General features: G+C 29.0%; 1 protein-coding gene across 1 annotated transcript; it reads right to left on the reverse strand.

The window, feature by feature from the left end:
* Positions 1-1,145: 1,145 nt before the first annotated feature.
* On the reverse strand, positions 1,146-3,163 carry LOC111407722 (glutelin type-D 1-like). The gene is made up of 3 exons (XM_023037362.1): positions 2,889-3,163; positions 1,553-2,273; positions 1,146-1,470 (listed from the first exon to the last, which is right to left on the reverse strand). Exons 1-3 carry the CDS (start codon positions 3,082-3,084, stop codon positions 1,317-1,319), a joined length of 1,071 nt encoding a protein of 356 aa, XP_022893130.1. The 5' UTR covers positions 3,085-3,163; the 3' UTR covers positions 1,146-1,316.
* Between the last annotated feature and the right edge of the window lie 12,182 nt (positions 3,164-15,345).

Genomic DNA, 15,345 nt, shown 5'->3' on the forward strand with positions numbered 1-15,345 from the left:
CGAAAGTCACTAATCCATTCTAATCTAAAGTCAACTTATTTCACCTACTCATAATAAAAATTAGTAATCTAAAAAAAAAAGGTTATCCTAAAAGACCCAAAAATAGTCTTTTAATCTGACACACAATCTCACCTTTTTCAAAATTCATGAAAAATTGGCCTTCATAATCCGAGGCCTTTCTCAAAAGCCACGAAAAAAGGCATGTGCGTTAACAAATGCAAAGCTGACCCCAAATCAATTTTATCTTTATCCATTTTCTCCATCCCATTTTTATCTAATTTTTGAATAAAAGCTTTCACTTTTTCCTTTAAAAAAATTCATTTTTTTTATTTTTTATTTTTATCATACTTATCTAACACTAATAGTACTGGTTTGTAGCAGTATTTTTAAATAATAAATCATCTTAAATGGAGCTCATGTCCCTCCTTTAAGATATCTAATCAATTTTATTTTTTCGACAATTTTCCAATAATACTTAAATGACTATACATAAGTTTTACTATTAGGTCCCATTTTATCATGGGAGAGTCTTTATTTCAATATAATATCAGAAAGTTTTAACCTTTTTTTTCCTTGACTCAATGAGGCTATAAATTATTATTAAAAATTTCGAATATTTCCAAATCTTTTGTTATAACTTATATCCATAAAAGAGGAAGGACATTAAGCCCCTGATTGGATGGGACTAAAATCAGATTTTTAAATAAATTTTGATAAAAATTGATAAAATGTGTTAATGAAAAATTATAGGCAGATGAATGAGGTAAAATTAATCGTTACTTTCGCTTAAATTAAAATTTTAATTTAATCCACACCAAACAAGGAGTAAAAACTCTTTCAAGAAAATTTGAATATTTAAGATATAAAATTCAGTAAAAAGGAAAAAATCATCTGGTTGAAGACAAAACATCATCAAAAAGATTTTTAAGAAACCTATTTAATTATTATTATTATTATTATTTTTTTTTTTTTTTTTTTGCGTGAGGAATATAGCACAAATAAAGTATCACGATCATGATATTAAATTTATTGTGCACCATCTACACGTAGCATGTGTGTACTACTACCTAGCTCAAAAGTGTCATGACTTTTATTGAATCAAAATAAGACGATAAATGCCAAACAAAAACAATTAAAGATAGCAGAAAAACCGATATCAAACAAAAAGTACGATGACATATACAAAAAAATTAAAGGAAATCGTAAAACATCGACCAGCATCCATCTAGATTTACATGAGATCATAAAAGGAAACTTCTAAAAGTTGATGCTTATTCCTATTATAACTACTCAATAGAACTAAAGAAATCAATTGATCAGTTTGGTGGTGGGAAGAAAATTTCTTCAGCCTTTCTCTTTGAGCTGAATTTCTGCTCTACTTCAGGAGCAACTTTGAATGATGCCTGGAGCACCTGGGGAGACAAGGCCTTCCAAACTGAAGTCCTTCCAGCTAAATGTGTGAAAATTGGACTGCCATTCACCAAATAATTTTAGTTAGAAATCATTTCCCAGTAACTAAAAATAACATAGACAGAAGAAAAGAAAGACTCACTTAGGAGTTGTGATGATAGAGAACCACTCCAAACCATCTGGATCAGCAATCTTTGAAACCACAAAGAACCTTGGAACAATGAAAAGATTACCAGCCTTAACTGTCGTCTCCAGGACACGTTTGCCATCAACGCCAACAATCTGAGCACGGCCGCTTCCCCTGACAATATATGTGACTTGCAAAGCAGAGTCACAAGAGAAACCAGGAGAACACATTGCACTTCCATTCAATCTCACAAGATCAGCCCCAAGTCCAACCTCACCGACCAATGGTAAATTCTTCGTGTTCAGAACAACCACCTTTCCACCTTTTTTGATGTCCACATCCAATGGAGCTTCCTCGCAATTTAAGGCCATGCCTTTGCGGTGCTCTGCCTTAGGCTCAGGCATTTGAAAACCAGCATCGAGTTTGACGATTCCCTTACCAGACTGCTGTCCAACAAGAGTTTTCACGACGCTCTCTTCCAAGTCCCATGCCCTGCTGACAAATTCGGTTGAGAAACCAGTGAAGATGCCATTAGATCCCGTCAAGAAGAAGTCGGTAAATGAACCGGCTTTGTGGGCTGTTTTGGTATCTCCAAGGAAGAGGACCACAAGTTCAGTGTCCTGTTTGTTGTACCACCAGGTGACAACACCAAACGGAAGTGCAATGGCATCACCCTTCTTGATTGCAAGCACCTTCTCTTCTTTTTCTGGAAGCACAATTCCAACTACTCCGTTACCTGAAATTAAAGCAAAAGACAGTGATCAGATAGGGAATATTATCTGAATTGACTCAAAACAGAAAATTTTCTTGCAAGAATAAGAATAGAAAAATATGGGACCGTCGCAGATTTGTGCAAATAACACATTGTTCTAACGTAATCACATGATATGACCCATTATCCAAAGTTTATTAAAGCATCAAAAACTTTTTGCAAGGGTAAGAATCGAATATGGAATATCACAGAACAATAAACCTGTGAAAACTGTTGCTACCATCAATCAAAACAGAGTTGATTAAAACAGAGTTGCTACCATCAATCAAAAATAAATGATCCCCAAATAAATTGTATTCAACCACAAGTATATTTCAATAAACAGAACCAATACAAGATTAAAAGCAAATAGCTGAACCCGAAACAGAATTTTAACAGAAATTTCAATTAACTAATGATAAATGATGATCACATGTGTATAAGAATAGATGATAATTTTGCACAAGTATTTCAAGACGCGAATTACTAGAGAGGTTGAAACGAAAAGGAAGATTTACAAACAAACCAAATTTCACGAAAATTCTAAATCCTAAATCAATCAAGTTAATCAAAAACGAGCGAAAAGAGAATTAATAAGACCTTGAAGGACATAAGCAACCTTGGCGGAATCAGAGTAACGAGGCATGGCCAAGCCATTTTTCTCGAGAGCAAGCTTTGCAGCGCCGATATTGCCTTCACGTAGCATCGGCAGTTCATTTGGGCACCATGCGTAATATGATCCACCCTCTCCTCCATATACTTTCTTCGCCAACTTCGGGGATAGATCAAGCTCCATTTCTACGAAAAATATGAAGTATAACAGAATTCAAAGAAGAAAACAAGTTAATAATTATACAGAAAAAATGAGCTAACTAGTGTTTGAATTTATAGAAATGGATCAGAGAATCTTAAGAGGATAAGACGTAACAGAAAAGATATTTTAGGAATTTTTAAATAATGATTAATTCACATAATTTAATCTAATGACAGATAATTATCCAAAAGGATGGTTATAGTCTAACAGAATTCTGTTAGTAATGGGAAAGTGTCATTTGCACGTTTGGTTTTAATTATTTCTTTAATCAATTAATCAAAATTAATTGATTAAAGCAAATTAAACTCAAATATCAATTTAATATTGAATTCAGAATTCATATTTATTTCGTTTGTAAGGATTGCTTCATTTATTTATTTTTATCCTGTTTACGATTGATAAATAATTAAATGTATGAATTTATTAAAAAAGTTATAGCTGTGGTCCCCTGGTTGTAAAAATGTGGAAGTAGGTCTCAACCCCACAGTTTACACTTTTCTAACATTGGGTTCTTATTACCCCATAGTATTAATAAAAAATTAGAGATAGCAGTAGGGTCGGTCACTCCCGTCCTCTATCCTGTTGAATATTTTTGTTATCTTGTTCTGTCCCATATCCAATTAAAGCAGGACGTGACGAGTTTGGGGTGGAGCAAGGCAGTTACTTTTTCCCATTTATTATTATTATTATTTTATTTTATTTTTCAGCTAATGAATATTATTGCTTTATTTTCAATTGGTTACGAACAACTCATGTTCTCTTTAAAAATGATAACAAATCTTTTCTTTTTACTTGATAAAAAGCTTAAGTTTGAAATAACTTTAAACGGGACGGGTAGCGGAATGAGGAACATGTTTCCTATACCCATCCCGTACCCGTTTCAGGCAATGATCAACATCAACATCCACATCTTGTATCCGCCTCGTTTACTTGACCAGGTTGGTAATCTTCGTCTCATTTGAGACAGATCTTGTGGGAATCGAGTTAAACGGACTTTTTTGCCATCCTTATTAAAAACTCCTTAAAAAAAATACCCTTTTGTTTAATTAAATAATGAATTATGAAATAAAAATAAAAGAAAAACGATAGCTTATTGGATTTTGTATTTTCTTTAAATTTTATATCTCTGATTCCTTTAACCTTTTTTTTCCTAATTAAACTAAAACTAATGGAAAACTATTTTTCAATACAAATGTCCATTGGAGAGTCGAATGCTACAAAAATAAAAGGTTGGAGATTACAATTTCCTGAATAATAGGTTGAAAACCTATTCGGTACATTTCCAATAGGTTGGGTACCTCAACTGTAATTTTCTCAAACTTTTAGCTCTTGTTGAGGATTAAAATCAGTTTTTTAATAAATTTTAATAAAAGTTGATTAAATGTGTAGTTTGAAAGTATTGGATTTCATGCAATATGTTGTTAAAGTATATTGTTGACTTTAATTTAAATTAAAATTAAAATTTAATTCCTAACAAACAGACTTAGACCCTGTTTGACCTACATTCTTAAAAAAAAAAAAAAAACATTATTAAATGTTAATTTGATATCATTTCAAACTTACATTTTCAATAAAATAATGTTAAACGAAGATCCAAAACTTTTCTTTATTTTCTAAAATCATATTTCCCATCAATAAACTATTCAAAAATGCATTCTATTGAAAATAATGTGGTTGAAACAATGGCTTAATATATTATATAATAGGTAATCAGCACATAGGATCCCTAATATTTGAAAATTGTAACAATGAGATCCCAATCCTTTGATTTCTAGTACATTGAGTCCCCAACCTTCTAAAATACATGCAGGCATGATCCCTCTGATAAGAAAATCATTAATTTGACTTGTTAAATAGTCAAATTTTACTTAAAATGTCTAGTTTATCCTTTTTGAATCAAAACAATAAAATATTATGTGCCCATTTGAACCCCATTGTATACTAATAATGCATTTTGAAGAAGTAAATTGATAGAGAATGTGTGGTTAAAAAATAAGGAAATTTTTTAAATTTACGTGTAATATTATTTTTTTTGAAAAATGTGTGATTGAAAAGAAAATAGTGAAAAATGTATTTTGAAAAGAATTGGTACCAAACGAGGGCTAAAGTATATAGAAAAAGAAAAAGATAAAATGGAAAAAAGATTAAAAGACAAATTTGCAACTTGCCCCTAACCACAACTTATTGTTCTCCAAAATCTTTGTAGTCGCCCGCTGCCTATTCAAATCTTACCACTATTTTACCCAATGAAATTTTGAAAACAAAAAATAATAATAATAAATAAAATAAAATATGTAGCGAAGCCCCAATTCTACAATCCGTAATCAACCCAATTGTCCGTTGTCAATAATTTGCCAACATCTAAAGAATCCAACTCAACCACCTAATGCCTCCAGTCGATGCTAAAATTAGTCGATCCAACTTCAAAATTTCCTCAGGCCACCATCGTCGGGGTACTTTTAAGTTTGGCAAGTCAAGTAGCCATTTAAACGTGGCACGAATCGGGGTCGCAGCTATAACAGTGGTCGTGGAAATGGCCACAACCATGGTCGAGGAAATGGTCGCAACACTAAGCCGAGGAATGTGTTGTCGAGTTGACTCAAAAGAAAGCATGGATCGAGTTGATTGGGACCCTCAGAAGGACATTAGGCACAACCGCTCGGATAATGTGATTAGAATTTCCGATCCCAACTTCCGATCAAAATTCAGGACAATTATAAAGATAGAGTTTTGTTTAAAAAGATAAAAATACCCTTAAGTTACAAATTAAAAAATCAAACATTTTTCACTTTATATTTAATTATTTATTTTAAACAATTACTCAAATAAAAGTAATAATATTTAATTTACTTTCTTGTTTAAATATTTCATTAATTAATTATCTTAATCGGTTATGTATATTATTTATTTAATATTTAATTACTTTATTTAATTATTTATTTAATCACTTGATTAAATAAAAAATTAATACTTAATTTGATTTCTCATTTAAATATTTCATTAATTAATTATCTTAACTGATTATGTATATTTAATTATTTATTTTAAACACTTATTCAAATAAAAAATTAATATTTAATTTGGTTTCTCTTTTAAGTATTTCATTAATTAATTATCTTAATTGGCCCTTATTTAATTATTTATTTTTAAAAACCTACTCAAATAAAAGAAAATTAATATCTAATTTGGTTTCTCGTTTAAATATTTCTCTATTAATTACCTTAATTGGTTATGTGTATTGTTTATTTAATATTTAATTACTTTATTTCAATAATCACTTATTAAAATAAAAAATTTAATATTTATTTTAATTTCTTATTTAAATATTTCTTTAATTAATTGTCTTAATTAGTTATGTATATTATTTATTTATTGTTTAATTACTTTGTTTAATTATTTATTTAATCACTTAATTAAATAAAAAAATTAATTTTTAACTTAATTTCTTATTTATATATTTCATTAATTAATTATCTTAATTGTTTATGTATATTATGCATTTACAATTTAATTACTTTATTTAATTATTTATTTAATCACTTATTTAATTAGAAGAATTAATATTTATTATAATTTTTTATTTAAATATTTCATTAATTAATTATCTTAATTAATTATGTATATTCTTTATTTAATATTTAACTACTTTATTTATTTATTTATTCAATCACTTAATTAAATAAAAATAATATCTAATTTAATTTCTTATTTAGATATTTCATTTATAAATTATCTTAATTGGTTGTGTATATTATGTATTTAATATTTCATTACCTTATTTAATTATTATTTTAATCACTTATTTGAATAAAAAATTAAATATTAAATATTAATTAATTGTTTAAATATATCGGTAATTAAATATCTTAATTGATTATGTATATTATTAGTCATTAATATTTAATTACTTTATTTTAATTGCTTATTTAATAAAAACATTATACCATAATGTACAAGCGGCATAATATTATTGAAGAGTTGAAAAACAATTTTTTCGATCCTTCACTCGTGAAATTCTACATGTACATTACCAACATCCTTATGAATTTAGTACATGTAGAATTATCCAATATTTAATTTGATTTCTCGATTAAATATTTCTTTATTAATTACCTTAACTAGTTATGTATATTTAATTACTTTATTCAATTATTTATTTTAAAACTTATTTAAATAAAAAATTAATATTTAATTTAATTTCTCCTTTAAGTACATTTTCATTAATTAATAATCTTAATTGGCTATGTATATTGTTTATTTAATATTTCATTACTTTATCTAATTATTTATTTAATCACTTATTCGAATAGAAAATTAATATTTAATTTAATTTATTCTTTAGATATCTCATTAATTAATTATCTTAATTGATTATGTATATTATTTATTTAATATTTAATTAGAACATAAATCACACGATACTGATAATATCTAACATAGATGAAAGTCAAACATTAGGCATGGTCACATTTTCAATACATCGAACATTATTCAAGAATGTAGAAACTATATTTCTTCTACTAAATGAAGTCGAGTAGAAAGTTCCCGATTATAATATGTTACTCTCTGCCCAACGGATATGTAATATCTATTTAAATCGTATGTACTCTCTATTTATAGTATGTTATTAATTTCCTCAATTTTCTCTATTTATAGTATGTTATTGATTACATGAAAATTGATTCGACGAATATATCTACTTAAATCATATGTACTCTTTATTTATAATATGTTACTGATTTCCTCAATTTTCTTCATTTATAGTGTGTTATATATGTAATTAAGAGTAATTAGTTATTTATTATACAATTACATAAAAATTAAAGTACTATAAACGTTTTTAAAAAATGCTTACATTTTAAATTATTACAACAATAGATCACAATGTTCATAAAAGAAAGCTTATATTTAAACAAAATGCTTACATTTTAATGTGGGTTTAGTTTATCAACTATACATCATGTCTGATGTTAAAAATTCAATGTACTTCAATTTGATCCGAATCTAATTTGAATCCGACGAAATTAATGGGAGATGAATTTATGGTCTTAATCCGATAACCCAATCGAGATTCGAATCCGATAATCCATTAACTAAATGAATCAAATATGGATATAGGTCGATCTGATTCGATATCACTAAAACATTCCAAAAGGAGTCTCTTTTAGAAAGGAGGAGCATCACTTAGATAAAAATAATAATAATTGATTTCGGCCTTCTAGTATAATAAGTGAGTCCATCAAGATAGTTCAAATATTTTTTAAAATAAATAAATAATTAAAATCTTGTTGAGCCTATAATTTTCAATGAAAAAATAAATAAAATCTTTATTTTTCAAATTTTTTCAATTTTAGATCGAATTATCGAATTGGATATCCGATAACATAATTAATCGGATATGAATTTAATATTCAAATATCCGTCGAATTATTTGATCGGATCGGATATGATAATTATTCTTAACGGATGGAATCGGATTTGAGAGATCCGATCCATATATCTGATCCATTTACCGCCCTAACTTCAATGCGAAGATTCCACAATCGTCCCGGGTTGAATTCACGAAAGAGGTTGGGCAACGTACCGTCGACGAATGTTCTCTTCTTTACGATCCTGTATTGAGAAATAATGTGTTGTGACAGCAATCTAATCCTCTTACTAACAATTTGCTCTGGCACGTCAATAACATATTTCTTATAGGATATCACTTCCATTGCCTTCTCCAGCATAATTGTCACATCATCCAAACTTGCGACATTATTTGTCAAGTTGGGGGTCCTTTCTGGCATAGTTATGTATATTATTTATTTAATATTTAATTACTTTGTTTAGTTATTTATTTAATCACTTAATTAAAAAAAATTTAATATTTATTTTAATTTCTTATTTAGATATTTCATTTATAAATTATCTTAATTGGTTGTGTATATTATGTATATAATATTTCATTACCTTATTTAAATAAATTTTACAATATATACATTTATTTCATAAATAAAAAAATATATATACAATTATTTCATAAATACAATTATTACAATTATTTTGTCCCCTCCACCGACACCTCTCCCATCCCCACTGACATCTATAACGATTCTAATGAAACATCTGTGTACATTTTCACCCCTTTACGACTACCCTCCCTTGTCACTATCTCTGCCACCTTCTTTGTCCCTGTCTGGGACCCCTATTGTCTGTCGACTGTATCTCCTTGAATATGACTCTGACCCTCCTCCTCGATTAACGGTGTCAACTCAGTAAGCACTTCACCAATGGAGGGGCATTGCATCCATTTTCTTCAGAGATGCCACAAGTGCTACAACTCCTTCTGATTCAATTGCAAGTGGTGGATAGTTTAATAGTAAAAAAAAAAAAAGAGGAAGGAAGCTAGGATTTGGGATTTTGAACTAAAGCCTTAGCCCTAGCAGAGACTTCAGAACTTTGGATTTGGATAAAAAACTACGTCCCCATCAGCTCAGTTCGTGTTCTGCTTCCAAAGTCAGTCGTCTTTGCCCAAGTGTGAACTGCAACCTCACTCCAGTAGACGTCGTAGTTGAGGACATAGCTACGAGAGAAAAGAAAGAAGACCAGATACCTTCTTCCTCAAACACTTCTCCAGCGCCCAACAGCCCAATTGAGCAATTTGCCATTCTCTCAATCGGGTTATCACGGAAGATGTGAATCCTCTTACAAGTAGCTAGAAAAGAAAAGCATTATCAACAGCAAATGTCGTACCCCCCTAGGGAGCTTCTTTGTTCCAGGCAACCAAGGCCTATAGAGGTTCGTTCGGGATTGATATCCTTCAAGCTGACATATTAACATTTCACCGAATTAATGATCATGCATTGAGATTTTGAAATGAGGCACAACATAAAATCACAAATGAATATACATATCTCAAGATCGTTGAGAAGAGCTGATAACTGTGAGCTATGTCCCCATGGATAGTTGTTGAATGTGTCAATATCATCAACAATTTCCAAATAAAATACGTCGATCAACATCTTCTTGTGATGACACCTCAGTCTACTCTCTACAGTATAAACACCATCTCTAACTTCAACTTGTCAAAGATATCGTCACTTTCTCTGAATATATCTCCTAACTGTGCCATTGTTATTTTACTTAATTAAATTGTTTATCTAATATTTAGTTGTTAATTATTTATTTAAATTGTTCATTTAAATTATTTATTCAATATTTAAATGTTTATTTAAATTATTTATTTTAATTGTTTAGTTGTTTATTTAATATTTATTTTAATTGTTAATTGAATGTTTAATTGTTTATTTTAAATCTTAATTATTTATTTCAATTGTTTATTTAATATTTATTTACTTATTTTTATTATTTATATTTATGGTTCATTTAAATTATTTATTTAATACTTAAATGTTAATTATTTATTTCAGTTGTTTATTGAAATTGTTTAATTACTTATTTAAATTACTTATTTTTTATTATTTATATTTATTGTTCATTTAAATTATTTATTTAATATTTAGATGCTAATTATTTATTTCAATAGTTTATTTAATATTTAATTACTTATTTCAACTATTTTTTATTGTTTATATTTATTTGTTATTTATGTTAAGTAATTATTTTTATTGCTTAATTAATATTTAATTTACTTCTTGATTGAATTTATTTCAATTAGTTATTTATTCTTTACTTAAATAAACAATGTACATAAATAATTAACATAATTCATGAAATATTTAAATAAACAAATAAAGTATAAAATAAATAATTATATATTAAACAAATAATATACATAAACAATTAATGTAATTACTTAAAAATTTAAATAAAAAATTAAATTAAATATTGATTTATTAAATTAATTATTTAATATTTAATTTAATTTTTATTTAAATATTTCATTAATTATTTTAATTGGTTATGTATATTGTTTGTGTAATATTTAATCACTCTATTTAATTACTTATTTTAATTGTTTATTTCATATTTATTTACTTCATTTAATTATTTATATTAATTTCTCATTTATTTTAATTGTTTATTGAATATTCAATTGTTTATTATATTTATTTCATTATTTAAATTATTTATATTTTAAATAAAATGAAATAAAAAAATTAATTATTTTATTAAATAAACAATTTACATAATTCATGAAATATTTATAAACAATTAAATTCAATATTTTAAAAAAAAAGGCTGGCACGGGCCAATCGAGACGACCCATTCGTCTGGATCTAGACTGTTGGCCCTGTTTGGATCCATACGTCTTGGCCGTCTAGGTCGTCTTGGTGACGTCGTTGTAGCCTGAATCGTCTGAAAACTTCATTTTCGACTAGCTCCGTCCTTTTTTTTTTTTTTACTTTTCTTAACCAATTTAACCTCAAATTCGACTTTTCCTTCTATTTTAACTATAAAAATTTGTATTAAACTCATAATTTAACATATTCAAATCTTAAATATTCAAATTTTTATGTATTAAACTCAAACATTCAAATTCCCACATATGTTAGACCTCAATGGTAAGTAAATTACAAAAAGAAAAATCTAATCTTTGAGAAATAGCGATCTCCAGCAAATGGTTGAAATAGGTCCGGTCTGAATGGTTCGTAGGTGGCGTCGGTGATTCTCTTCTCTTAGTTTTCTCTTTCTTTCTCCTCTCCTCTTCTTTTTATTTGGGGGTATTTTCGACTTTTGGGTATTGTTTACATTTTCAATTTTTTTAATGAGATTTTTTGTGTCAAAAGCCATTTTGTAAAAATGGCAAAGTCAGGCAGCTATCTACCACCATTTCTTCCACCATCGTCTCGCCTGCTACAATGCTGTATTTTTTGACATTAGCAAATCTAGTTGCAAGCAAGGGCGCCACAACCGACATCCAAATCAAAAATGGCAAAGATGAAATTAAAAATAAAAATAAAAAGATCCCCCTCTATTGTCCGCAATCACACCCTCATAATTGCAGGCAACAAATTTAATTTCATCTTCTATTTTTTTTTCAAAAGTTGCAGATGGAACCAACATTTAATGACAAAAATCTCTTTTCCTTCTTCTTTCTCTAAATTTTAGTCCTATCGAGAGAGACAAAGGGAAAAGAATGAACTTAGCATCAACAAATGTTATGAAATAAGCGCAAGATAAATGCAATAATGAAAAAAATCAAACAAGACAAGAACACCAAGATTTTATGTAGAAACGAAGACGGGAAAAAGCCACAAACAGGGAGGAGTATTTCACTACAATCAATAATGAATGTTATTTACACAAAATCTCAATGTTCTCAATTAAAATCTAAAGCTCTCTCAAGGATACATCAATGCTATGTTATGTTTACAGGTGGTCAATGTTGTACATAAACCCTAAAAAGGGTTATAGGTGATATAGACTGTTGAAAACATTAAAAAGCGAAATGAGCCTGAGCCGAATGACATCGCCACTCGAGTGCCAAGATAAAATTAACACCAATGGTTCCGAATGGCTCCTAGGCACCACGATCCCAACGCTTGGGCACCCAATCCCTATTCCAAAAGTCCTTATGACTTCATAAAAACATTTTCAACCAAAACTCCAACTCCAATGGAATTTGGGTCACATATCAACAATTCTCAACCTTAAATCAAATTCCAATATAGGGAATCATAGCACACTCTTCAATCAACTCATCAAACAACTTCTCCACTTCTTCCTCATAATCTCCTATAGGCTAATTCAATGATAAATATCAACTAAGTTCAAGCATAACAATGAGAAGTGGTTTTATCATCATGTTAGCAGAATTTTCCTTGGTAACAACCTTGTTCACTACAATATTACCAAAAGCAATTACATCACAAACAAAGTGATACCTTACATCAATGTACTTTGTCCTCTCGTGAAATAATTAATTATTTGTCAGAAAGATAGTATTCTGACTATCATAATAAACTATAGAAATCTACAAGTCTTCATTGATTTCACCAATGAAATTCTAAAACCACAGTCTCCTTACATGCTTCTGGAATAGCCATGTACTCTGCCTTTGTTGTAGACAATGCTGTTGTATTCTACAAAAGCCATCCAACTAATAACACATTTCTAACGATAAACACATACCCTATGAATGATCTTCTCTTACAAAGATCCCATCCATAATCTGAATTCACATACCCAATAACTACATCTGTATTCCTATCAAAATGCAAATAAGTATTAGTAGAGCTTCTCAAGTATCTGAATATCCATTACACTGCTTTCTAATGTTCCTTTTTAAGATTTTCCACATATCTAATAGTACTAACTGCATGTGCTAAATCTAGGCGTACACAAACTATATCATACATATGCGATATCACTACACTTGTATAAAGAACTCGAGACATGTAATCAATGTCTTCATCTGACTGTAGACACAAGTCAAATGATAATTTGAAGTGGGCAGTTAAAGGAGTACCAGAGCCTTTTCATTCAGCATACTAAATTTGCAAAGTACCTTCTTCATGTATCCCTTCTGACTCAAATCTACTAGGTTTCATATCCCTCAAGATCTCCATAGCAAGAATCATTATTGTTGTACCCAAATCTTTCATCTCAAACTCCCCACTAAGTTGAGATTTCACCTTTCTGATATATGCTTTATCTTTGGCTGCTATTAGCATGTCATGAACATACAACATTAAATCAAAGTCTAAACTTCGATTTGCTCTTCATATTTTCACCAAAATTCCTATCTTGGTTCCTCCTATTAACAACAAGGCCCTTAGTCTGACTCCCAGATCCAACTACAATATGATTCTTCTTCTCTTTTGATAATAAAGTATCATAGACCTCATTTACAGTAAGAGTATCACGATCATAGAGAAAAGTATCTTTAAAAGTCGAATACAAAGACAACAATAAACATAACAACATAAACACAAGATCATCCTCATCATAGTTAACTTTCAACATTCTAAAATCATCCACAATTTCTTTAAACATAGATAAGTGATCGTCTATTGATGTTCCTTCCAATATGCTGTGAGAATATAAATGCTACTTCAAGTCAAACTTACTAGTCAAACTTTTGGTCATACAAAGCTGTTCCAATCTCAACAACAGCACAGTGATGCTCTTCTCCTTTAGAAAGTATGTGATTTGATAGATGAATATGGATTTGTGACAAGGCTTTTAGATTCCTACGCTGCTTTTCATCTTGCATCTAGGTTAAAGACATTTTATCAAAGCCTAACAAGGCATCATCCAAATCCATCTCTGCGAGAATAGCTCGCATCTTCACCTGCCATAGAGAAAATCTAATGCTGCGATCCAATAACAGAATGTCGTATTTATTGTTGCTATGCGAAAAATCAACCTAGCTATAATACTGTTTCTTACGAAATAAGCCTAAGATAAAGGTGATAATGAAATAAATCTAACAAGACAAGAATACCAAGATTTTACTTAGAAACCAAGAGGGGGAAAAACCACAGATAGGGGAAGGAGTATTTCACTATAATCAATAATGAATATTATTTACATAACATCTCAGTTTTTTTAATTAAGATCTAAAACTTTCCCAAGGCTATATCAATGTTGTGTTATGTTTACATGTCATCAATAGTTTATATAAACCCTAGGATAGAGTTATAGGTAATATATTTTGCTAAAATAATCCTTGGCCGGACGACACTGTCAGTGGAGCACGAAGTGAGGGGTAGTACAGCACTCAAGCATTGCATGAATGGCACCTCGATCCTGGCACTTGGATGCTCGACCCCTATTCCAAAAGTCTTTATTCCATCTTATAACCTATTTGAAGCCCTTTCCAATCGAATACTCCAATCCCAATGGAATTTGGGTCCCATATCAACAGTGAATATGATTTTGAGCCAAGATTTAGGGCATGCTTGAGAATTTTTTTTCTCACTATTTCATTGTTTTCGGGGTGGTACCATTTATCAGATGTTTGAAAAATCGATGCTTGTTAGCTTTTCTAGGCCTAGTTTGGGTGGGTTCAACCACGGGTTTTAATTGAGAATCAATTAATTTTCCAAATTTATGCTCTATAAATTGTTATTTCCAATCTACATATGTTCAAAACTAAAATATAAAAAATTAAATTAAGTAAAAATTTTATTTATAAGCAAAAAAAATTACTTTATAACTTAAAATTACTAATAAGTAAAAAATAAATATTCACTTTTGGGTAAAAATTGCTATAACATAAAAATACTACTTATAGAATAAAACTCATTTATAAAATTTAAAAATTTATTTATAAGTAAAAACTTGTTTAAAAAT

The sequence above is a fragment of the Olea europaea genome, chromosome 13 (assembly GCF_002742605.1).
Source record: "Olea europaea var. sylvestris chromosome 13, O_europaea_v1, whole genome shotgun sequence".
Classification (NCBI taxonomy): domain Eukaryota; kingdom Viridiplantae; phylum Streptophyta; class Magnoliopsida; order Lamiales; family Oleaceae; genus Olea; species Olea europaea.